Source organism: Aspergillus novofumigatus, assembly GCF_002847465.1.
Source record: "Aspergillus novofumigatus IBT 16806 chromosome Unknown P174scaffold_9, whole genome shotgun sequence".
In the NCBI taxonomy this organism is placed as follows: Eukaryota; Fungi; Ascomycota; class Eurotiomycetes; order Eurotiales; family Aspergillaceae; genus Aspergillus; species Aspergillus novofumigatus.
The window spans coordinates 953121-977538 of record NW_020194282.1 but is presented as its reverse complement, the minus strand read 5'-3'; the positions used below and the strand labels follow the sequence as shown (position 1 = coordinate 977538).

Below are 24418 nucleotides of genomic sequence, written 5' to 3'. Positions count from 1 at the left end.
TCCATATGCCTTCATCTCCTCGCTTGGATATCTCGGCATCTGCTCTCTAGGGGCGATAATTGCAGCCCGGCAAAGACAAAGTTCAGGTCTCGAGTCAGACGAAAGTCAGACGAAATTATGAATGGATAGCTTCATGATTATTGAGGTCTAGTCGTACTCCACTCCACGGCCATGTCCTCTTCTCTTGCCTCGAGACCGACGAAATCAGAGTCTTGACCAATCTATGACCATATGGAAATACCAGAAGAACTCAATTGTGCACTCGGACCCCGCACAACAACGGTCCTTAAGTGCGCCCGACTGCAAAGTATAGCTTGTTCAGAACCCTATCCACGGCTCGGGCTTCGATCTATTGCCAGCCATAACCTTGGAAACCTTTCTGCGGATCCCCTTTTGTCTAGCTCGATTCCCATTGACCAGACGAATGGATTTTTTTGCTCCGTCCATGAATTGCTTTGTCCTGTCCTGTGGCCATGCTGCAAAGTCTAATCGCCGGAGCCATTGAGCTTCCGGTGCCTGAGAGACACTTGGCAGGACTGGTGATTATTTCCTGTGCCTGAGAGCTGAAGAATATTCGCTGCCATTATTATTATTAAGCGATGCTTCCCAGTGTCGCAATCTCTTCAGTTGTCGCGTTCTAGCATACATAATGCCGATCAGATCATGATCTGATCGACTCTATTGCCTTTGCCCTCTTCTTGATCTCGTCCTCCGCCCGACAGTCGACATATAACCCCCACTGAGTGCAAAGGGTCGGTCGACATCCGCAATGGCCCAGGACTCACAGACCACAGCTGATCTCGGCCCGGCCCTCGTAAGGGGCATCTGGGCCGCAGTGATCATCGCTGTGATTATCGTTTTCCTGCGAGTGTTTGCAAAGGTCAAAATTCGCCAGTTTCGTGTCGACGATGTGTTGATGATCGTGTCACTGGTAGGTTGTTCAAGCCATCGCGGAACCGATATCGCATTTACTGACATTGGTCGCATTAGGTCCTGGTCGTCATTTCCACCGTCTTCCTGACGCAATGCGTGCAGCATGGCTTTGGCAAAAATCTCCTCCTCCTCGAAGCGGAACAACCGCACGAAGTCGTACTCGTCCTGAAGTACATCGCCATCCAAGTGCCGATTGTGACCATCAGCACCACCATCGCCCGCTGCTCCTTCATTCTCTACCTCCTGGCCATTCTCGGAAACAATAAAAAGTACCAGATCGCATTATGGACGGTGATGCTGCTCCAGTTTGCCGGCAATGTTGTCTCGGCCGTGCTGCCGCTGAGCATCTGTCGCAATATGCGCATTCTCTGGGACCCCACGACGAAGACCACCTGTGGTGATATCCACGCCGTCATCAAGTTTGCCTACTACTCTAACAGTATGTCCTCCATTTCTGAATCCCTATGAACCTATACTGACTCGTAACAGCGGCAAACTCCGCCTGTGACCTGTTTCTGGCCGTGTTTCCCACCCTCATCTTCTGGAATCTCAACTTGAAGATGCGCATCAAGATCAGTTTGATCATTCTCCTCAGTCTGGGCCTTGTGTATGTCCCTATATCCTCATTTTCCCATCCACGATACTGACCCGTGCAGTGCCATGGTCGCCTCCATCATCAAAACCACCAAACTGGACGAGGTCCCCAGCGTCACCAATCTCGGCGCCAGCGGAGGCGTCGAGCTCATCCGCTGGGGCTATGTAGAGAACGCAATCATCATCATCACCTCTTCTGTTCCCTGCATTCGCCCCTTGATCATCTCCTCCGTCCGCAAGTTCTCCAGCCGCGGCTACTCGCGCTCCTACGAGCTCACGGGGCCTGCGACCGGCCAGCGGCGCACGGGTCATGACGAGACGGCGCAATCCCGTCGCACGCGTCGCTTCACCAAGAATGGTCCCCTGGACAACGGCAGCATTGAGCGGATCCTGGATCCCGTCAGCAATACGAGTACGACCGTCAGTGGTCGGCGGGATTCGCCGCCGCATCTCGACCAGGGCATTACGAAACAGGTGGAGATTTCGGTGATTTCGAATGATCAGTTAAATCGGGATCATCCTTGATCGCTGTTGCTGTTCTACTTCTTTCTTTGCTGGCCATGCTCATTGACGGTCTTCATGTGATTAGAGCCTTCTTGTATATATATTCCAGGAGATATAGACGTTTGCCTGGCTTGGATTAATTGTAAATTAATGAGGAATATGTGTATGGATACGTTCTTTCAAGATAAAATTTAAGCAACTCAAAACATGAGTCGGTTAACCAGTCGGATGTTGATCATTGCAAGTCGCTTACATATTATATTTTCCTCAGATGTATATAGCGGGATGGGATATGTCGGAGATACATCTTCAGCAGGAGTAGAGGGGACAAACACCCCAGGCATACCAAGTACACACTTATGCTACTCACACCTAACCGTCAGTCTTCCTCAACAAATACCACGGCTAAGCCTCAAGCAGAGTCACAAACGAGCCACAATCATCATCTGGGATACCCGCCGGGCAAGCTCCGGCAATCATTCCACAGCCCGATGACCATATTCCAGGAACAGTCACCCCACACTTCTGCAGCAATTTGGCCTTGTACATTTTCCGGAGGGGATCCGGGTCGCGGGGTTGGAGTCTTGGAGAATAGTAGCTATAAACACAAATCACTGCATTTTATGCTCTTAGACGTAATTCTCATTCCTGCAGTGACCATCACAATGTACCACTACAATGCATTCGGCCTCATAGCCTACCTTTTATTGCTCAACCCAGTCGCTGGCAGATCGCCTCTAGGCCAGACCCGCAAATGGGCTGGAATTCATGGAACACCTTCAAGTCCAACATCAACACCTCAGTGGTCGAGACCACCGTCCAACTGTTCGAGGACCTCGGCCTCAAAGATGCCGGCTACGAGTATATCCTCCTGGACGAGGGATGGTCCGATTACTCGCGCACCGCAGAGGGATACCTCCAGCCCAACTTGACCTCGTTCCCCAACGGCATCAAACCGCTTATAGACGATATCCACGCCAAGGGTCTAAAGATCGGCTTGTATGGCGATAGCGGGATCCTAACCTGCGGCTTTCGGCCAGGGAGCTGGGGGTATGAGGAGCGGGATGCGCAGACGCTCGCGGGCTGGGGTGTGGATTACTGGAAGTATGACAACTGCGGAGGATTCCAGGCCATGACGGAGCCGCCGCAGGTGCGCTTTGGGGTCATGCAAAAGGCGCTGGAATTGTCCGGTCGGGAGATTTTCTACTCGGTTTGTGAGTGGGGGTATCAGTTTCCGTGGCATTGGGGAGGCAGTATGCTTCTCTCCCGTCCAGTTAGAGATAGGAAAGGAAGGGCTAATGTGAACAGAGATCGGTCATTCCTATCGCATGTCGGGCGACATCACCGCCAAATTCACCAACGAGACGGGCTGCGCCTGCAAGACGGCCTACTGCCTCAACACCGGGTATGCGGGCTGCTCGGTACTGAGCATCATCCGCAAGATGCGCGAGATCAGCCAGTACCAGACCCCGGGGCACTGGCTCGACATGGACATGCTGGAGATCGGCAACGGTGACATGACGCTGTACCAGCAGCAGACCCATTTTGCATTTTGGGCGGCGCTCAAGTCTCCGCTGATTATTGGGGCGGACTTGGCCAAGCTGTCGAATGAGAGCGTGGCTGTTCTCAAGAATAAGGGTATTATTGCAGTCAACCAGGACTCGCTAGGCCAGGCGGTGCATTATATCGAGTCTGCCAGTAAAGAGGGGGCATGGCAGGTATGGGCTGGCCAGGTGAAAGGTGGATTCGTGGTTCTTCTGTTGAATGAGAAGAGCTATCCCCAGGCTCTGTCGGTCTCGTTTGCGGATCTGGGATTGAACATCAAGGGCCCCGTCAAGGTCACCGAGCTGTGGTCTGACAGGTCATTGGGAAAGATGGATGGTTACAAGGGCGTGCTGCAGCCTTATCAGACGCTGGTGTTTAGACTACAATTTTGAACTGCCGAATAACTCAATATGAGTGTCCTTATCCTATTGGCATGAGGAATACACGACTATATAAGAGACAGATTGACCGACGGTAGTCAGTCCGGTGTGGATGTATTCTGGCAGTTCTGACTAGACTACATAATAGCAGGCATTTCTGTACTCTAGTTCACATTCCTATCAACAGTATGGAAGATTTGGGTTCGAGCAACTACCAGGAATAAAGGCCTGCGAGATTCGAGGCAGGTCACTCTCGAAAATCTGAGCCGAGGGGTCAAGAATACGATCGATAATATGTATGACACCCTGAAGAGCATTAGCAATCATGCTTCTGAGCAGATGTCTAGCCTACCTGTGTAATTGCAATATCCTTTTCTACTACAGTAGCAACTTTGTTCAGGAGAAGATTCCCGTTTTGAACCTCTGCTCCGACATATAGATAAGTCGCAGTCTGTCATTCTGTCAGCAAATTCATATATCTCTTGAGACATGACTACTGAATCACCTGGAATTGCTGGTATGTCACATTGAAACTGGAGGACTTCAAGCTTGTGTTCGGAACGTAGTGATGCAGGATAGTATTCCCCAGCCACCATTTGCCTTTCCTGTGAACAGTCAGTAACGAGCGCATTGACTTGACGCGGTGTCCATACGGAGTAGCCTCGAACGTGTTGAAATATCTGCCCACATTCTTCTCAAAGGCATCGTTGTTTGGGGCAAAAAAGGTAAATTTCCAGGTGGGATCCGTGTCGAATGCTTCCGAGAAGCCGCCGACTTTGTCTAGGGCTTCTGAGAGTCTGCTCAAATCTGAGCGTGACTTGATGAATTCCAGCAGTGTGGTGGTGTTGGAGGATTTTGGAGCGACGTAGGAGGGCTTGATATTCCGGTAATTAAGGGGATCTTGAGTCTCAGCGAGGACACTGCTGCATGCCGTCAAGCAGGTCGCCAGGAGGGTAGATATTAGCTTCATGTTGGTCAGGTTGCGGGAGACCAAGTCACCGTAAAGAAGGCGAATGACTATATAGTTGTCAGATAGAACACAGATTCCTTAATAACACGATCTTCCCCAGTATTGTAATACTAACGACCAGTACCCCATAATGCGGGGGCATCTATGCCGGCATCTCTGGGGAATGGAGTCGCTAAAGCTCTCGGCGTAGACGCCGGCCTTGCCCCGGCAGTCATGAGGAACAAACAGAAAACAAGCTCAACTAGAATAAACTCTAGACTGAACAACAGTTTATCGGAGAATGCGGGCAAGAAAAGTGAATCATTTTTGTCCCGCAATTCTTCCGATACCAGCAAGACTTTTTGCATTGCTCCACAAGTTCAAGTCATGGAAGAATTATGACATGAATATAAGTACTCTAACAAACCCTGTCACTGCTACAGAGGTTAGTAGGTCTCAAAGTCATATTGGCTGATGAACAAGCTCCCGCGACATGTGGAAGGTAGTCCTAAACATCTTCGCCCTGGCAGGCGTCTGTCACTCCATTGTGACGGACACCCCCAGCGTCTACGGCCCCATTCCTCATGTCGGCGACTTCTCCGGCGTCGACTCAACCAAATACCTCAAGAAACGCCCCGGAGACTTTGTTCATCCCGGTATCTGGCACACGCACGAGGACCTGGAGCGCATTCGCACCAATGTGCTATCCAAGAAGGACCCCTGGGCCGCAGCCTACGAGAAGTTCAGCGCCGACCAATACTCCCAAGCCAGCTATCAGATGCAGGGGCCGTACACGGTTCTTTCCCGCGGCAAGATTAGCAACTATACCTCGTTCGCGCATGACGTCCGCGCAGCATGGCAGAACGCCCTGATGTGGTACATCACCCGTAACCAGTCGCACTGGGACAGGAGTACCACCATTCTCGATGCTTGGGGGAGCAACCTGACCGACATCATCGGGACCGACCGTTCACTGATGATTGGTCTCGACGGGGATTTGTTCGTCAACGCAGCGGAGATCATGCGCTGGGAGGGCAATTGGACAGAAGCCGGGGCCAAGTGGCAGGGTGGCTCGGGGTTCAGTAACCAGCTGTACTGGCTGTTCTCGCGGCAATCGGTTGTTATAGGACAGGCTAACTACGGAATGGCAAGTATCAAGGCGATGCTCAGCTTTGCGGTCTACCTGAATGATGTCGAGCTTTACAATTATGCGATGAATGCTTTTATTCAGGACAACTGCGCGGGGCTGTTTGCGCAGTTTCACCCGGAGACGGGCCAATCTGTGGAAGCCGGGCGTGATCAAAGTAGGTGACCTTCTTCTTTTAACTGACCCATATCCACTGACATATGCAAAGGCCACACCATGTCCGGCATCGGCTGGGCTGCGTACGGCGCCCGAGTCGGACAGAGCCAGGGCGTCGATCTGTACAGCCTGGGCCACAATCTCTTGCTCAAAGCGGCCGAGTACGCAGCCAAGTACAATATGAACGAGACAGTCGAGTACGATCCCAAGTGGTCCCGGTGCGAAGCGGTCCTAGTCAATGGGCCCTGGGCAACTATCTCTGAGCAGAAGCGCGGCGTGACGAACCAGAACCCCATGTGGGACATTTTGTACTACCAGTATGTGGTCAAAAGAAAGGAAAAAGCCCCGTGGACTACCAAGGCCAAGGAATTCGAAGGCTTCGAGGGTGCTGTTTCATCAAACGATCATCCCAGCTGGGGTGATTTGATCTGGGCATACTAGCTTAACCTGTTTGCCAGGATTGTAAATCGAGGTAGAGAAGACCAAGTATTATATAGAACATGACTATCTCAATGGTTGAAATATAATAAATCATCCTGAGGATTCTCTTTCTTCATAAACGAGACAAGGCTGTATCATTCCACAGGCAGTTACATATCTCTCTTTCGGTGCCAAAGCAGAACGGATACTCCACGAACGCACGATATGCCGCTCCATTAATCATCAACAGAGGGAAGAGACATGACAGACTAATACTGACTTGTCTGAATGGATTTACGAGAGTCAAAGAATGCCCCAGCCAAGACTTGACATCCACTGTGGTATGAGTGGCCGGCTCTTCCCCCGGATCATCCCCCGGATACCATCTCCCATTATGGCGAGGGGAAAAGAGCCAATTGTGGAGCCCGACGATAAGGTTTTGCAACTAGAGTGTATTTCCCATTATGCTATATATACGGAGACATACATGCAGGGGTTCTTTAGACATGCTAAAGGTGGTCCAAATGCAGACAGCAATGAGACGGTTCACTCTCTCCCTGCTGGCCATTCAGAGCTGGGTGCTCACCACCCTAGCAGTCCGGAATCCCATTATCTCTGGATGGAACCCTGATCCTTCGATTCTCCGCGTCGGGGACGAGTACTTCCTCGCAACCTCGTCATTCGAGTACTGGCCGAGCACGCCGATCTACAAGTCGAAAGACCTGGCAAACTGGGAGCTCTTCTCTCATGCATTCACCAAACCGGAGCAACTTCAGCTTTATGGGACTCCAACGGGCGCAGGTTAGTACATATTCGTCCTTAGATCTTCAGCCGTCTAATATGGTATATATCGGTAGGTGCCTGGGCTCCCACGCTCTCCTACATCAATGGAAAATACTACCTCGCTGCAATGACGCGATGGACATACGACCCGGTGGCCCGAGTTTGGCCGCGAGTGATGTGGGTGTCGTCGCGCGACCTCAAGACCTGGTCGGATCCCATCTGGGGTGACCCATGGGGCATTGATCCCGCACTATTCCAGGATCCCGTATCGCAAAAAGTGTACTTGAACCTGATGGCCCCCAACAACAACAAGGACCGCATCTGGGGAATTTACCAGTGTGAGGTGGACGTCGACAGTGGCCGTTGTATCGGGGAGTATCGCTCCATGTGGAATGGCACGCTCCCGCATAATGCTAGTGCTCGCCCCGAAGGCCCAAAGATGTTCAAGCGGGATCAATGGTACTATCTTCTCATTGCAGAGGGTAAGTACCTCCCTGTCCCTGAAGCGCCAGACGACTGACAATCGGGCAGGTGGCACGGACGACCTTCACCGTGCCAGTATCGCACGCTCCTTGGCTCCAAACGGACCTTGGGAGCCTGCGCCACATAATCCGATCCTTTTTAATGGAGCGTACGGGTACGATAACCTCACAGTGCAATCCACTGGCCATGCGACCATCTTCGAGGCGGCCAATGGCGACAGTTACGCTGTCTACCTCGCTCGACGTAAGATTAATGGTTCGTCGCCTCTGGGCCGAGAGACCTTCATGTCACCAGTCAACTGGAAGGATGGATGGCCGATGATCAATGGCGGTAATCCAGTCCTGCTCAGTGAATCCTTCGGTCCTGCGCCCGATCAGAAACTACCACCGCCAAGGTTCATCGACAGATTTAACCAAAAAACGCTTGATCCCTCATGGTACACATTGCGGACCCCGTACGCGCCCATCTACGATCTGAAGAAGGGCAAGGGTGGGGAGAAATCTCATGGGATTGTCTTCCAGCCGAACGTTTTCGGCCTGAGCGATCGGGACACCCCAGCAGCCATTCTGCGGAAGCAAAAGTCGCTGAATATGACCTTTAGCGCGCAGTTGCTTCCCACAATGTCCGGGCTAGGCTACGGTGAGACTGTCGGGATCAGTGCCTATTTGAGTGAGCTCCAACATCAGGACATTGGAGTGTCGGGCTGTGTGAATAGCACCGGCATGTGTATTTTCACTCAGTTGATGAAGAACGGGACCACGGAGGTAATTGACCTTGACTCCGCGATGACAAAATAGGAAATGCTGCTGACGCAAAACAGTATAATCAGGTCAAGCTGAACGCGTCCTCTATCCCGTCCGACTTGACCCTGCATATCCGCGTGGAGCCCCTCTCCTACACATTTGGATACAGCCTCGGGCCAGATGAAAGTATCACCTGGCTGGCATCACTGTCATCGTCTTGGCTAGCATTCGCTCCGACGGGTTGGTTTGTGTTCGAAGGAGCGAGTTTTGCTTTGTTTGCGACCGGCACGGGACAGCCATGGCCGCCACATGCGCCAGAGGTAGGGTTTTCACAGGTCACAGAGTCATACTATGACGAGGATATTCCTGACTATGATCGGTGGTCTGTATAAAGCTCAATTCGTGCGAGTTGATGGAGTTCAGCGGATGATGGAAATCCAAATCCTGAGGTGTGTACGGGGACATGCCCACGGGTCATGTGATCCAAATAAATAACCACACGTGGTCCATCATAGAGTCGACCTTCTTTACGCTTGTAAATTTGTCTCTACATCCTTATTGAACCACGAGGAGTATCTTCATCCATTACGAAATCATCAGGAACTTGCCTATCATTGCTCAGTGCCGGTGATGATCTCTCGCTCCATTAAACCACTCGAACAAGAAACCTTTTAGAACGACTTCAACCAAGATCAAGATAACTCCGGTGGAGAGTCGATCGCCGCGGAGAATTCTCCGGCAAATTATCCGCCAGTGGAGTGGCACACAAGAGCCCTCACAGACCATTTGCCAGGCAATGGAACTCGTCAGCCAGTGCGTCTCAATTTCGAATCTCCCATGAACGATCGAACCCCTGGTCTTCCCCACTGCCTTGCCGGCATATGGAGACTGGTTGAGTGACTACTTTATCCAAGTGCGGGGAAAACCTTTGGTATGCCATCATCAGGCGCAAGGATACGAGGCGTCGTCGACTAGTTTAGTGGCAGCTTGACTGAGGTTCGATACCCCACGGGGTGTGGCAGCTGGTCCCTGCACAACTTGATGGGTGCCAGGAAAACCCGAAAAAAATATTTCATGATCCCGAGCGAATTTACAGAGTCCCTTTCTCGCAATTCATGACAAGCATCATGAGTTTACATTGAGACTCCATCTCTCTGCCACAATGTCCCCAAGGTCAACAGAAGCCCCACCGGATCTGGACCACCTGGACAGTAACAAGGACAAGATCCCTGCATGTCAATCCTGTCGGCGCAAAAAAGCCAAATGCGACCGGGAACAGCCATGCTCACAATGCGTCCGCTTCAATGCGATCTGTCTCTACGACAATGGCCGCCTGAAACCAGGCCTGCGGGCCGGGGCAGTCGAACAGCTGCAACGTCGGGTGGAGGCACTGGAGAGCATGTTCATCGGACAGGGGATTCTGTGGCAAAAAATCTGGGATACGGTGAGCAATTCAGCAGGCGATATCCAGCAGAACGGCGGAGACCTAGAGAGGACTGGCCTAGATCAAGTCCGCGATCGCGTCAAGGACACTCTACTGCAGCTGGCAGAGGACAATGAAGGGTGCCTTCGTTCGGTAGTTGACAACGCCCACGAGGACAGCATTGAGCGAGATGCCCCTCCGGCCAAACGCAGAAAGATCGAGTCACAATCAAGCGCGACCGAGCGACTTACTCCGCCGGATCATTCTTCGTCGGCTCATCTCAGCGCCCATGGCCTGCCATCTCGAGAAGTGATGAACGATCTGGTCGAGTTCTACTTTGCAAATGTCCACCATTGGATACCCATTCTACACGTGAGAAAATTCCGGGAGCAGATACAGACCACTGAAGGTTGGGACAAAGCGATCCATATTTTGCATGCTATCGTGGCGACCTGCATCCGCTTCAGCCATCACCCTGGCGCCGGCACCGACGAGGTTCGCAGGGAAATGGCGGTTGCCAGTCGACAAAAGGTCATTCTTAACAGCATGGAGTCCTTCTCGGTCGAGAATCTGCAGGCCCTGGTTATTATTGCTTTTGATACTGTAGGTCATATTCGCCTGCTTTTCACAACAAGATTCACTGACGGAAATAGATTGGCAGTGGCCGCGGGCCATCAGCATGGTCAATTGTTGGTAGTATGACTCGCACAGTTGAACAACTTCAGCTTAGTGTAGAAGAGTCGCAGGGTGATCGGGGATCCGAGGAGGGCGAGTTCCTCATCCAGCGCATGATCTTCCTCAAACCATCCAAGTTCTGGTGGCAGGCTGAGGAGCGACGGAGGGTATTTTGGACTGTTTTTCTGATGGACCGATTTTGCAGCGTGTCGACGGGGTGGAACCTCAGTCTCACGAGTGCCGATGTCAAGCGTCGACTGCCCTGCGAAGGTGCTCTCTGGCAAAAGGAATACGAGGTGCGCGCACCATTCTTTGGCATCTCCGACAAAAGCACTTTGAGCAGCAGTAGTCCGAATCTCGTCGACAGCGACCCTGCCAAGGGCGACCCGGAGCAGGATGCGATCGGGGGATTCGCATATTGCATCGAGGCGACCGAGTCGCTTACCCTCGTCATTAACTTCTTTCTGCAGCACGCCTTGAACCTCCAGAACGCGCAAAAGGCCCAGCTATGGCTGATGAAGTTCAAGGAGCTCGACCTGCGCCTCGTGCAATGGAAGCTTTTCCTGCCACCGAAATGGCGAACCGCATCGGTCTTGAATGAGGATGGAGTGATGGATCCGAACCTCACTCTGGCACACATGACCCACAACACCGCGGTCATTCTCCTGCATCAGAGCATCGCATATCCGCCCTCGCACTGGAAACAGTGTCCTGTGAGACTCCCATCCGTTGCCTCTGCGGAGACCTGCATCGAGGCTGCTGCCGAGATTGCCACCATCGGCCACCAATTCCTTCATCACTCGCCCATCCTCACCAATCCGCAATTCTCGTTCTGCCTTTTTATCGCCGGCCGCATGCTTTTGACACATTCCACATACACCAAAACTCCGATTCCCGATCAACTGGACAGCATTGCCGCCAGTCTCTGGGAGATTTCCCGACGCTGGGCGGGTCCGAACACACCTGGCCTGGAAAATCTGGCATCCGTGTTCGCAAAAAGACTACTCAACGCACGTAAGCATGCGTCCGGTCGAGCCAGCCTGGATATCCGGCGAACTGTATATTCGGACTCCACAGAGCGAGCGGACCCGGTGCCGGAGCAAGACTCGGACGGCAACGAGGGGCCTGTCAATTCCCAATCTCGGACAAATCTTCAACGTGGCTCGTTCGACGGTTCAGGTCACTCAGCAAGCCCAAACCTTCCGGCTTATGCAGGCGATTGGAGCAACCGTGACCCTATGCAGAATGGGCCCTCTCCAAATGGCTCGCTCTACAACGCTCTCAGTCTCGCCTTTCCGCCACTTCCTCTCTCGCTGCAGCCACAGTATGCACCGATGTCGGACGTACATATGCTCGACCCGGCTCTCCTGCCCAAAGATCATGTCCCATCTCTGTATGCCGCTCCGCCTGTAGAAACCTTACATGCACAACCGCTGTGGGACCCGGTGGCCCAGTCTTATAATGATTGTAATAATAACCCGAATCCTGATTATGCGAATCGTTTCGTGGACTTACCATCCAGTCCAGGGCATCGAATAAGTCGCTACGGGAATCCTGCCATGAACAGTGAAACCATGTCTTCCAACGGCGAAGTACCGGGCAACATCCGATGAATTTCACCTTTGCAATTTACCTCGGCCTACTAGGGTTCAGGCGCAAGAAATCTACTTCTGATTCCGGCAATGGTAATGGAATTTAAATCAAGTTTGTCTGCTAGAGAGCTGACACGGTCAGCTACAGAAAGTAGGAGTCGGTCCATCGACCTGATTATGTATCTATAGCAACGACGGCACCAAGCCCAACTCAAGCAACATGTTCCCCAGAAGCATGAAATAATAATCCGCATAGACCAGACCATGGTTGGTCCATCTTCTGGGAGCAAACTCATAGTTGTTGATCGTGGCACCGGTCAGGATCGTCTCTGCTACTGGCTTCTTGCTCTCAGTGCCGTTTACCCCCTGCCATTTATCCCATTCGTCGCAAGGGACTTGTCCACAGCCAAGAATCCAGGTTCCGGCTTCTCCTCGTGATCGCAGGGCAGCCCATCCTCGTAGGTCTCGATACCTCGCTCGGAGGGCTGGACTGTGAATCTGAAGGTTGGAGGGTTCAGAAACGTGGTCAACGTCCCTTCCACAATCCGCCTGACAGCAGAGAGATAATGCTGTGATTCGTCGTACCTGCCCTGTGCCCTGAGCACTTTGCAGATTAAGAGCATTCCACAGGAAGCGATCATCGCGGCGGATGTATCTCTCGGCGAGTCGCTCGTGACGGGTGCATCAAAGTCCCAGTACGGCACACCATCGGCGGGCAGGTTCTCAATGAAGAAATCGGCCAGCTGTCGCGACGTCTGCAGGAACGATGGATCACCAGTCCAGTGGAACGTCTGAGCGAATCCGAGGATGCCCCACGCCTGACCTCTGGCCCAGCAACTCTCGTCGCTGTAGCCCTGGTTCGTCAACTTCTCCTTGGGCATGCATGTCTCTTGGTCAAAGTTCACCACGTGGTATGTGGAGTGGTTGGCCCGAATATGGTGTTTTTGCGTTGTGCGAGCATGTGCAACTGCGACGTCATACATGTGCGGATTCCCAGTTTCTTTGGCGACCCAGAACAGCATGTCGATATTGAGCATGTTGTCTATGATTACAAGGAAGTCCTTGGAGGGATCTGTGTACGAATACCGCTTCGTCACACAGGTGTCCCAGCTGCGGATAGACTGGATCTTGGGACAGAATCGACTGGCAAGAGTATTTGCTGCCGTCACCAGGCTGCTAAACGCCCTCGCATCCCGGTGTAGCTCCCACGCTTTGATGGCCCAGGGCGCGATCATGAAGCCAAGGTCATGTGTTGTGTTGAGGGTGGCGTTCTGATGCAGGTTGACCGTCCACCAGTGGCAGAGGTGTTGCAAAAGGAGTGGATGAGGAGTACGTGGCTCTGTGCTGCTGCTGTACTTGGTCTGGCGCTCGAGCAGCAGGTATAAGGATCCTGGGAAGAAGCCAGACGTCCAGAAGCTGAGGTGTCGGTAAACATACGTGGCTCCATCTTTGCCTGTGTACTCGGGAAAGAAGGTGGGAGGCTCAATCTAGACGGCGTCAGCATAGTCCTGCTCTCTTGATGTATATATGCACCTTTCCTAAGGCTCTGCTGGCGACATTCCACAGTTTTGCTGCCACCGATTCAGAGTACAGTGCCTGAAGCACGTATGGCGGCATAGCACTGGCCTTCGCGATTGTTCCATTCGTCCGGTCTTTCGATTCGCTCCTGAGTCTTTTCCGTGCAGGTTCCTTGATAGAGCAGTCAGTACAATCAACGTGTTTCACCATTGCAAACTGGAACGGAGAGAAAGCATACATTCATATTGTCGGGCAACTTTGTTAGAGCCTCCAGTATCACAGCCCGTATCCTACTCGAAGATTCAGTGTTTGAAGTGTGGAAGTGATGCAGATAGGAAAGTCTTCTGCGTTTTCAATCTTTCCCCAATTTTACTATGATAGAGCCATCTTCATGACAAACCATGTAAGACCGGAATACGTAAACGAGAATGCAACATCGATCCAGCCAAATTCCCCCACGACACGGAGAGCACGCCGACTTCTGTTCTCAGTATCCATCTGGTTCATCAGGTTGGTATGATCATAGGGCTCCGCGGGCCAAGTAGCGGCGATTCTCCGCCAGCTTCATCTTTGCGCGCTAAGGAGCGATCCCGCGATGGTGTCTTCCCCGCATTGAACAGAGTTTGTGACTTTCCAGCAAGACTCCGGAGAGAATAACGGAGCTTCCCCGTTAGTCTCTATGCGAACCCTGCTGCGATCTCTGCCAACGAACTGTGTTTTTTTGCGGGAACCATCGGACTCCACACCGGGGGCCTCCACAACCCCAGTTCACCTACCATCGGTCTTGTTGGTCGTGATCGTACAGGGGGTATATAGGATGTCTGTCGCGGATCGACATTGAGCGATCCCACCTATCTCGACCTCGTATCCATTTCAGATATACTGAGCCTCTGATTCAAAGATTGACCATGCCCGACATCGAAGGTAAAGTCTCCAAGGCCGAACAGCAGGAGACGCTTACTCCTGTTAAACCTCTCCACCATGGCGATCTGGACCAGGAAACAGCGGCATACGCGAATTCCACCGCTATTCATGTCGACAAGGCGACCGACCGGCGATTGTTTTGGATGATCAACCGCCGTGTGCTGGTGTGCATGCTTGCAGTATGCCTACCTCCAGCTTGAGATGCTTGGGTCTAACAACTGCAGACGTATTTCTGTCAAGCGCTCGACAAGGGCACACTTGGCTTCGCTTCAATCATGGGAATCCAGAAGGATGCAGGCCTCGTTGGCAATGACTATAGTTGGCTGGGAACGATCCTGTATATCGGCGTGTTGGTAGGAGAGTACCCGACCAACTTTCTCTTGCAGAAGCTGCCTGTGGGGAAATACATTGCCACCAAGTACGTTCGTCGACCTGATCGGGATAATGACGAGAATTAACTATGCATACAGTGTGTTCCTTTGGGGTATTGTGATTGCTGTGAGTGGTTCCGTCAACGGTGCTTGATTTCGAGGCTTATTCTATGCAGTGCAGCGCCGCGGCGACGAACTTTCCTGGATTGATGGTCGTTCGGTTTCTTCTTGGGTAAGTATTATCCTGACCAATATATGCGTTCACTGACAAGTGTAGTATCTTCGAGTCCTGTGTGCAGCCATGCTTCATCCTTATGACGTCGATGTGGTACACGAGATCGGAGCAGACGATTCTGACCAGTTTGTGGTATTGCAGTATGTTCTTCCAGGTCTATAACTTCAGGCTTAACTGACATACTGTAGTGATGGGTGTCCAACTCATGGTACGTCCCGGTACTCTCGTCAAGTATTGTCTAACAGTAATAGATCGGTGGTCTCCTTGCGTATGGTGTCGAACACTACAGAGGCCACTCTATTAAATCCTGGCAGCTTCTCTTTCTTGTACTCGGAGTCGCGACCTGCACCTGGGCTTTGTTCATGGGCTGGTACCTTCCCGATAGCCCGATGAAGGCCAAATGCTGGAGCGAGGAGGACAAGCGACTGATGGTCGAGCGAGTACGCGCCAATGAGACTGGTATCCAGAACAGGGTGTTCAAGAAGTACCAAGTGAAGGAGGTCCTCACAGACCCTGCCGTCTGGCTGTACGCTCTGCTGCAGATGACCAGCTGCTTGATTATCGGCGGTCTAGGTGTCTTCTCCAACATCATCATCAAGAGTTTTGGCTTTACGACGTTGCAGACTCAGCTGCTCAACATCGCACAGGGTGGTGTCACTATCGCTGTGATGGTCGGCGGTGCGTCCCTTGCCACCTGGACCAAACAGACCATTCTCATCATGCATCTGTGGACTATGTAAGTTGTTCCTCTGGCAGTTCGAATCAATCTAACTGTGTAGACCCGCCATTATCGGAACAGCGATCATCTTCACTATCCCTCCCACGCCGAAGACCCGCGCCGGTCTGCTCATCGCATTCTATTGCACGCAGTTTATTCTCGCCGAGGGCAACCTGCTCTTCTCACTCATCTCGAGAAACGTGGCCGGACAGACCAAGAAGTCTACCGTCCTGGCACTGACCTTCATCGCCTGGTCCTCCAGCAACGCCGCTGCACCTCAGGTCAGCCATCATCGCGTCAAGCTGACACAGACTATATGCTGAATATAACAGATCTTCCGATCAAACGACGCGCCAAGATACCACAAAGGGCTAACTGCCCATTTCTGCCTATACGCCCTCTTCAATATCATCCTCCTCAGCCTGCGGACTGTCCTTATGGCCCGTAACCGGAAGAAGAGAAACGTTGCCGCGGCAGCCGAGCAGACTTCGCCATCTGAGTCGTCGGTAGACGAGAAGATTGAGCACTCGAATGCCTTTTTGGATTTGACGGACAAAGAGAATCCGGACTTTAGGGTAAGTCCTCGTACTGTTACTTCATTGGTCGATGGAAGCTAACGTCGTGTAGTATGTTTACTAGGATGGAGTTAGGACGAGCTGGTCGGGAGGCATATTCTATGTTAAATATCTCAGAAAAATACAAGTTTACCGACTCTCCTTATACATGACCATGGACCATCATAATATACAAACTGAAGTAAATCAAACATCATACGGCTTCTGCTTCCCCGACAAATAACTCACCCGCCGACTCATATGCCGCTGCCGGTCTGCCTCCAGCATCTGCGCAAACTTGCTTCTCTCCCGGATAGTCGGGCCCTTCCAATAGAAGATGTACAAGGGGATCAGCACAGGGACACCGGTGCAGCCCAGCAAAATTCTCGCCCACTGCAGATGGAACTTGCTCCCTATATTCTCATACATAGGAGTAGCATACATGGTCGCAGTGCCCGCGCGAAGCCGTTCCCACCAGTCGCTGAGGCGGAGTACGGCCCGTACGCGGCAACCATGTAGTCGATGGTTGCCATGTAGATACCGTAGTTGACCATGGCGATCAGGGCAGGCGAAGATGCACGGTGCGATCCAGGGCGTATAGGCGGGTTCCATCGAGGTCCAGGCGAAGCCCAGCAGCCCGATTGGTTCCAAGGGTGCGATGAACAGGAGAAGGAGGAGGCGACGCTCGGGTAGCCTGGCGGCGGGGCCGTGCATTTTGCGGATCTTGCGCTGACACCAGATATCCGGTAGGAAGATCACGTAGGCAATCACGTAGCCGATCAGGATCGAGCCAAAGATCATGCCGACGGCGAGGGTGCTGAATCCCCATTGTTCGAAAACAAGACCCAACGACTCGGTGAAGATAAAGATGAGGGCGTCGGAGAAACCGGATAGCAGGGATAGGCAGAGCACGATGGGCTCGCGCAGGAGCCTTTCAAACGGCCGGTGCCAGACGCGCATCACATCCTTGACGTCCAGTCGTGGTGTCTTGAGCTCGTTCGGGCCGTAGACGTCATCTCCCGCAGTGCGGCGACGGCACGCCCTCGCGGTCGATGAGGATCGTGGCGCGCGTTTCCGGGACGAGGGAATAAATGCAGGGTCTGCGTGACGCCGCCGAAGATCAACTGCACCCAGAACACCCAGTGCCAGGATAGATATTGCCCGATGTGCCCGCCAAAGAAAGGGCCGATGGTCGAAGCACCGACGGACGAGAGAATGACATTGATCCTCGGCCTCCCACATATCAGCCGTCATGCCCAGCGTCACTGAGCCACCGGCCGAGCTAAGCTCGCCGAGCGCCCGGCATACAACGATTGTCCCAAAGTTCGGTGCCACGGCGCAGGGAATCTGCCAGACGTTCACCAGGAATAGCTCAGCTGGCATGATGGGCCAGCGACCAAACTCCTCGCTCCAAGGTGCCCACAGCTCACAGCCAAAGGCGTATGTCACAAGGACGATCATCTGGCCGACCCGGGCCGCCTGGGCGCTGATTCCAAACTCTCCTCCTGAAGTCCCGGGACCGCAGTGGCGTAGACGCCCGTGCTGAAGTTCATGGACATTTGCGCAACGAAGATGACAGTAAGGATCCATTTCTTGTACCAGGGAAAGCAAAAGCCGAGCTTGTCGTAGCAGCCGTCCTCGGTGAGTTCGCGCTTGCCATGGTGGATTCCCTTTTGAGGTTTCGTTGAAGCTTGTGCCTGGGCTGGATTGAGAGGCATGTTCGCGGTGAGACAGGTTTGGCTGGTCGGATTCTTCAAACTCCTTGACTGCTCTGGCAAGTTCGTCCGCTTTTTCGTGGTCATATGTGTGGCCCGGCTGTTCTGATGCCGGGGTGAACTCGGCCGACATGATAATACAAGAATTCCAGTGTCCTTGTTTGGTAGACCTGTTAATCCAGTAGCTGGAAGACCGTGGGTTTGAGGAATGCAGCGATTGCCTTAAGGGAGGTGACCGGCCACTTTTTAATACCAATCTTCGAAGGCATATGGGTCAGGATGCCCTGGACCAGTGGAGTGGCCCAATTATTCCCCATTTTGACTCCATGCAATATGGGATCCTGGGGGTGGATACAGGGAGAGTCAATGGGGATGTTGATTGCATAAAGCAGAGACGTGACATCAGGTATGGGGTCCTAGCAAGGGGAAACAGGATGGTATCGTTCATCCGTCGGAATTCGGCTGTGACATGTGCTCTGTTAAAGAGCAATGGCTATAAGTCTGTGAAGAGGAGCATTATGGATATATGACTTCAGACCAACCAGCGCTATAGTTATAGTGTACCTTGTCTCAGCTCCAGCTGGTTGAAACAGAACACTGTATGCATCTTGACTGGGATGACTAGTTGCATCATTATATCAGACAGAGGGGCTGTGCAGTTGAACCATAATGCATATGACGCGTCACTGCACGCACTCAAGAGAGGGAAAATATGCATCCTTGTCGCTAAAACGTCATGGAATGCTGATATCCGAGGTCATTGGTGATCAGCAACAGATGAATTATGGGTAATACTTTAACTAAGCCTCTCAATAACCCCTTACCAGTTATAGAGAGAAGTATCCTATAGGTGATAAAGGAATATGCAGAGAGTGGTCTGCTTTAGGATGACCTGGCGATCCTGGGACCTGGGGCCGCACAAGTCCATGCGCGACCTTCGTTAACATACAAGTATGCACAGTACGCACTTTTAGAAAGAGTCTCGCTCCCGAAGCACGATTTCAGTATTATCAATAAATTTCCACGCATCCTTCACATAGTCCTTAAGTTCTCTTGCCAGAGCCCTACCCACAGCATGGCTGAGGTCCTGCAGGTCCTGCATATGTGTTCCCAATGGAAATATCTTTCCATTGCTGAAATTTTCTGGGAACTGCTCCAGAATAACCGGCAGATGTCTGTGCCATTCAACCGGATGCACGACAAACAGGTCGACATCAAAGTCATTGATATTAATGACTGTCCTTGCCTTATGTGCCCCTCGAGTGCCATTATTCAGACTCCCAACATATTTTAATGGATGCCCTCTGTACGCAAACTGCGTCAGTATTTCATCAATACGTCTCTTGATATCCTGAAATTGTCGAGCCCAGAGTATTTCGCCCTTTGCTAAAATAGCTCTGCGGATGTCAGCCTGATTGAGGTCGACAAATGCGACCCGATCTGCCCAGTGCGTGATTTTCCAGTTCAATGCGTCCAGCTTTTGTAGAAGGCTGTCCACGTTTTCCCATGACTTTTCATGCTGTACCTCTGTGATTCCGAAAGGCTCGTTTGCCCGATGAGGAAATGCTTCCTTGAACAGCAGCATGTATTCTTTGCTGATCTTGACCTGGAAATCGTCTATTTCCTGTATCACTGCATCCTTGAAAAGGTGCGTGTTTGGACCGACGAAGTGACTCAGGTAAATTTTTAAGTATTCAATTTCATTGTACGAATCTCTGTATATATCTCCCAGTGGCAAGGAAGGAGGACCTGACTGTAATGCCGCTAGTGCGTCTACCTGGACTGTGCCGTTTACACTGGCGTGTTGTGAAAGAATATTGTCAGAACAGCTATTAAGGGCATAGTTAGCTAACTAACTAACTAGTTAGTTAACTTAGTGCTCGGGTAGCTGACTCACCCTTCATGAGTGGATCCTAACTACTACATATTAGACTTGAATACGAAAATATCATAGAGAACGTTGCCCTTCTTACCTTTTCACTGCTACCTTGTAGCAAAGTCTTTGCCACTGCTAGCAACCCAAGAATGATTTCCACACAGGTTCTCATAGTGAGGGTAGTATGTAATGTAATGCCAGGGGTGGGGCGGCGTTTTCATCGAATGTATCTTATATACGTAGAGGTTATTGCACCTAAAAGTGTGACAGCCGCACCAACACGACCTACCTGCTGCAAGGACGCTATTGCGAGCCCCTTGCATTATGCATGGTGACAGTGTTACAGTGTGTGTAATTATTTAACACTACCCAGCGGTGAGCGGTCAGCAGACTATTTTTTTCGCAATATAAGAAACTGGCGGCCAAGTGTGAAGGATCTACAGGTCAGGACAGAAAGCTTGTCGATCAGGTAGGGAGACAGTCCCGAATGAATTCCGATATGTAGTAGGCCGAGTGCGTAGTGGAGGATGTATTATAGAGGTAAGCTCCAAGTTCACTGTAATGCAGAATATAAATAAGTGTACTTCCCTCACTAAACAGATTATATTTTTCAAACCGTTCTCTCTTGGCTTGCTCAACTCTTTAAACGAAACGTACTAGCTGTGCGGTTTGAGGACTATATAGTTGTGAGACGGAAGACCTTGTATGATATCATGGCATTAGTGATGTAACCCTACGCCGCTCGGGTGTAAAAGTATACAATTAGAGGAGATTTGGCAAGGATTGGTCTTGTATCAATCCTACTGTTTAGTTTTAGAGGTTCTTATGCTTACACCAGAGACGGCTACATGGAATGGCACAAATATTACTCTACAATCGTCTTCAGGATCCAACTGCAGCTCTTGGTATTAATTGTGCATATAATTTGTTAAAACGTCATCTTGAGCTGCGTACAGAATATAGTCGACGTGTTACATATCAACGTGCCAGCAGGAAGATCCAAGATTATTATACCATGGTTTCAGACTGTACATGCAGTTATGCAGGAACACGGTATGCATGACAATGATGTCTGGAACTTCAAAGAAACTGGTTTTGTAATGGGTCTCTGCTCTACTTCTAAGGTTATTACTGCAGTAGAATGTAGTGAGAAACCTAGAAGAGTTATCCAGGACTGTCGCGCATGGGCTGCTATTATCGAAACTGTGAGCTCAAAAGGAGTGCATATACCTCCAGTGATTATACTTTAAGCAACAGACCAACAAGCTGTCTGGTACCAAGAACCCGTGTTTTCTATAGACTGGTGGGTTGCAACCAGCGAGAATGGCTGGAGAACAGATAAAATAGGCCTTCACTGGTTAAAGGAGGTCTTTGAACCATGTTTTAAACACAATGCAACTGGTGCAGAACGGTTACTTATTCTTGATGCCCATAATAGTCATCTAACTGCTGAATTCGATGATATTGGATCTTTTGAAAAATGATAGATAAAATCAAAAATTCAATATTGTAAATATCTCAAGGTAAATAAAAAGACCAACCAACCAGGTGAGTATACTGGCCATCATTACAAAATTTTATTCTCCACAGTATAATAGTCGCGAAGGCCAGGCTGTATAAGAAAGTGACTTTTGCATAGATCCTATGGGGTTGCCTTGCAACTTGTCCAGCATTTCATACTAGCCACTACTTTTCCCATCTTTGTATGGCCCAACGTCATTTATCTCATAGTCAGACCACTTCAAATCTAGATTTTTTCCCCCATGATGATTTACCCAAAGCTATTGAAGGGCTATGACCATGTTTCCCATCCTTCTATACCCAGAATGTAAAGGATCTACTTGGCAGGGGAGATAACCTGTTGACTAGGTAAGAATCGGTAACGACTATTAGGAGGAGAGGAATAGTATATCAAGTTTGATCTAGTTAATACAAGACTAATCCTTGTCTTTCCCAAGACAGGCAAGGAGGGGCGCTCCCATATACCTTCATTAATGGTTCAATAACGCTTCGGCCATGATGCGCAGATGTAGGTAGGTGATATCATACATAGATGTAATGCAAGGTAACAATGTAACCTAATCCACATCCACTCTGTTACACAGAGCCACACCACAGAAGAAGTTTCTCGATAGGCATAGTATCAAAAGCATATCTTACTTCCTCAAACCAGTAATTATTAGGATTATAGAAGTTGTGAATTAGCAGATATAGGAAGTCAATCCCCTTTTCAGCCGGGCGACCCTTTTGAGGCACGAGACGGGCTCGATACTAAATTTCCGGTCGTTACTCCGTTCGAGGATGATCCTATGCCAGCCCTCCGCCTAATACGCTCCTGGCAATGAGGGAGATGATCTCATACCATTCTAGACACTATCGTAAAGACGTGTCTTCACCTTCCTACCTTGGCAAGGGGAGCTTTTCTTCATGCTCACGATGATCTTCATACTCTGGAAGACGGCCGGACAATACCCCGTTAACCCTAAGACTGTCAGGTGAGGACAATCACGCGCAATTCTCCGAACCTTCAAAGAGGAGGGATCTACCGACATAAGGAGCCATGAGGCACGGGATATCTTGAGTTTAAATTGGCGAGGGTGCGATGCCCCACACTTTTAATGAGCCTACAACGGAGGTCAGCCCCAATCTGGAAACAATCTTCAACGATGAGGCGGGGCCCCGGAATTTCTCCTACCCCTGTTTTCCATTTCAGGGAATTTGTGATTATGACAGGACGGATATGTGTATCTCAAACAGAAGAGCCGGTGTAAGAACCGGGATGGACCCGTAGTATGAAGCGAAGTAGGTGGTGTACGAAGCTGGCTGTGAGAGTATGACGGCCATGCTATATAACATGTCAAACGACGCACAGTTGAGCAAGCACTCTCGGAGCAGTCATCATCCTAAAACGACAAGATGAAGTTCACTATCTTGCTGAGCCTACTGCCACTCTCGAACGCCCTGGTACTCGCTCGCTCCGTCCAGGAACGCAGCAACTTTGCGCATCCCGGACTCCTCCACACAGCAGCCGACTTTTCCAGAATCACGAGCAAGGTCAAGAGTAAAGCGGAACCATGGCTCACCGGATGGAACAAGCTGGCCGGCAGCTCATACCGGTCGCTGAGCTACAACCCCAGTCCACAGGCGACCGTGTACCGCGGCAGTGACGGGACTCACTCGGAGAACTATGCGTCGCTGTACAGGGACATTGCTGCTGCCTATGTCAACGCCATCTACTGGAAGGTGACCGGCGAGACGGCCTACGCGGACAAGGCAGTCAGCATCCTCGACGCCTGGGCTTCCTCTCTGACCGGCATCTCTGGGTCATCGGACAAGTTCCTGGCCGCGGGATCTATGGCTACGAGATAGCCAATGCGGCGGAGATCATGCGGACATACAGCGGCTGGTCTGCGCAGAATGTCGCCAAGTTCCAGAACATGATGGTCAAGGTCTTCTACCCGCTCAACCACATCTTCCTGGAAGGGCACAACGGCGCCGCCATCGACCACTACTGGGCGAACTGGGACTTATGCAACATCGCCTCGATGATGTCCATCGGAGTGCTGACCGATAATCACACCATGTACGACGAGGGCGTCAACTACTTCAAGACCGGGGCTGGAAACGGACAGATAGAAAAGATGATTTGGAAGCTCTACCAGGTGGACGGGCAGACGCTGGGACAGGGACAGGAAGCGGGCCGGGATCAGGGCCATGCGATGCTGGATTTCGCTTTGCTGGGGGCTATTGCCCAGACGGCGTATAATCAAGGCGATGACTTGTTTGGATATTTGGACAATCGCATTCTCGCGGGGTAAGTCTGATGATCTGCTCATGCCGTGTTCGTATCATACTGACCTGATCAGAGCCGAGTACGTCGCCAAGTACAATCTGGGCAATAATGTGCCCTATACAACCTACACAAATAGCGACGTTACTCAGACCGTCATCAGTGATGCCAGCCGTGGGGATATCCGGCCCATGTGGGAGCTTCTTTACAACCATTACGGAGTGTTGAAGCGATTGAACGTCAAGTACACCAAGCAATATCGTGACCTGGTCGTGGAAGACGGCGCTGGTGCGGAAGGAGGCGGAGGAGACTATGGACCAAACAGTGGAGGGTACGATCAGCTGGGATACGGGACTTTGATGTATACTTGTAGTTAAGTGCGGTAAATGT

At 51.2% G+C, this 24418-nt stretch overlaps 11 protein-coding genes across 11 annotated transcripts; 7 read left to right on the top strand and 4 right to left on the bottom strand.

Annotated features, from left to right (window-relative positions):
• Positions 1-769: 769 nt before the first annotated feature.
• P174DRAFT_378349 (uncharacterized protein) lies at positions 770-2052 on the top strand (the record flags this gene model as incomplete). Its single annotated transcript, XM_024822825.1, has 4 exons — positions 770-931; positions 991-1372; positions 1423-1540; positions 1590-2052. 4 exons carry the CDS (start codon positions 770-772, stop codon positions 2050-2052), a joined length of 1125 nt encoding a protein of 374 aa, XP_024678457.1.
• A 733-nt stretch (positions 2053-2785) lies between these two features.
• On the top strand, positions 2786-3968 carry P174DRAFT_435216 (glycoside hydrolase family 27 protein; the record flags this gene model as incomplete). The annotated part of the gene is made up of 2 exons (XM_024825917.1): positions 2786-3284; positions 3340-3968. 2 exons carry the CDS (start codon positions 2786-2788, stop codon positions 3966-3968), a joined length of 1128 nt encoding a protein of 375 aa, XP_024678456.1.
• Positions 3969-4299: 331 nt separating this feature from the next.
• On the bottom strand, positions 4300-4926 carry P174DRAFT_464258 (uncharacterized protein; the record flags this gene model as incomplete). Its single annotated transcript, XM_024830363.1, has 3 exons — positions 4300-4407; positions 4462-4561; positions 4610-4926. 3 exons carry the CDS (start codon positions 4924-4926, stop codon positions 4300-4302), a joined length of 525 nt encoding a protein of 174 aa, XP_024678455.1.
• A 331-nt stretch (positions 4927-5257) lies between these two features.
• Positions 5258-6649, top strand: P174DRAFT_498742 (uncharacterized protein; the record flags this gene model as incomplete). Its single annotated transcript, XM_024830912.1, has 2 exons — positions 5258-6209; positions 6261-6649. The coding sequence occupies exons 1-2, from the start codon at positions 5399-5401 to the stop codon at positions 6647-6649; spliced, it is 1200 nt and encodes a 399-aa protein (XP_024678454.1). The 5' UTR covers positions 5258-5398.
• A 515-nt stretch (positions 6650-7164) lies between these two features.
• Positions 7165-9036, top strand: P174DRAFT_396669 (beta-xylosidase; the record flags this gene model as incomplete). Its single annotated transcript, XM_024823753.1, has 4 exons — positions 7165-7433; positions 7460-7776; positions 7943-8658; positions 8715-9036. The coding sequence occupies 4 exons, from the start codon at positions 7165-7167 to the stop codon at positions 9027-9029; spliced, it is 1617 nt and encodes a 538-aa protein (XP_024678453.1). The 3' UTR covers positions 9030-9036.
• Positions 9037-9566: 530 nt separating this feature from the next.
• P174DRAFT_308427 (putative C6 transcription factor) lies at positions 9567-12448 on the top strand. The gene is made up of 3 exons (XM_024821644.1): positions 9567-9568; positions 9660-10663; positions 10714-12448. Exons 2-3 carry the CDS (start codon positions 9800-9802, stop codon positions 12346-12348), a joined length of 2499 nt encoding a protein of 832 aa, XP_024678452.1. The 5' UTR covers positions 9567-9568; positions 9660-9799; the 3' UTR covers positions 12349-12448.
• A 62-nt stretch (positions 12449-12510) lies between these two features.
• P174DRAFT_378477 (glycoside hydrolase family 88 protein) lies at positions 12511-14055 on the bottom strand (the record flags this gene model as incomplete). Its single annotated transcript, XM_024822839.1, is given in 3 exon segments — positions 12511-12673; positions 12691-13814; positions 13861-14055. 3 exon segments carry the CDS (start codon positions 14053-14055, stop codon positions 12511-12513), a joined length of 1482 nt encoding a protein of 493 aa, XP_024678451.1.
• Positions 14056-14753: 698 nt separating this feature from the next.
• On the top strand, positions 14754-16710 carry P174DRAFT_396662 (putative MFS transporter; the record flags this gene model as incomplete). The annotated part of the gene is made up of 9 exons (XM_024823752.1): positions 14754-14948; positions 14994-15187; positions 15240-15267; positions 15317-15372; positions 15418-15515; positions 15564-15583; positions 15627-16111; positions 16155-16374; positions 16426-16710. The coding sequence occupies 9 exons, from the start codon at positions 14754-14756 to the stop codon at positions 16708-16710; spliced, it is 1581 nt and encodes a 526-aa protein (XP_024678450.1).
• A 144-nt stretch (positions 16711-16854) lies between these two features.
• On the bottom strand, positions 16855-18495 carry P174DRAFT_454842 (uncharacterized protein; the record flags this gene model as incomplete). Its single annotated transcript, XM_024829269.1, has 1 exon — positions 16855-18495. The coding sequence occupies one exon, from the start codon at positions 18493-18495 to the stop codon at positions 16855-16857; it is 1641 nt and encodes a 546-aa protein (XP_024678449.1).
• A 720-nt stretch (positions 18496-19215) lies between these two features.
• Positions 19216-20410, bottom strand: P174DRAFT_515855 (uncharacterized protein; the record flags this gene model as incomplete). The annotated part of the gene is made up of 2 exons (XM_024832235.1): positions 19216-20139; positions 20336-20410. 2 exons carry the CDS (start codon positions 20408-20410, stop codon positions 19333-19335), a joined length of 882 nt encoding a protein of 293 aa, XP_024678448.1. The 3' UTR covers positions 19216-19332.
• Positions 20411-23154: 2744 nt separating this feature from the next.
• Positions 23155-24405, top strand: P174DRAFT_515854 (putative GPI anchored protein; the record flags this gene model as incomplete). The annotated part of the gene is made up of 3 exons (XM_024832234.1): positions 23155-23573; positions 23639-24052; positions 24105-24405. The coding sequence occupies 3 exons, from the start codon at positions 23155-23157 to the stop codon at positions 24403-24405; spliced, it is 1134 nt and encodes a 377-aa protein (XP_024678447.1).
• Positions 24406-24418: the final 13 nt, after the last annotated feature.

Excerpts from the sequence above, each read along its gene's own strand:
- P174DRAFT_308427 (XM_024821644.1), top strand. The coding sequence starts at position 9,800 with ATGTCCCCAAGGTCAACAGAAGCCCCACCGGATCTGGACCACCTGGAC. Across the intron at positions 10,664-10,713 it reads TTATTATTGCTTTTGATACT|ATTGGCAGTGGCCGCGGGCC; the intron begins GTAGGTCATATT and ends TGACGGAAATAG.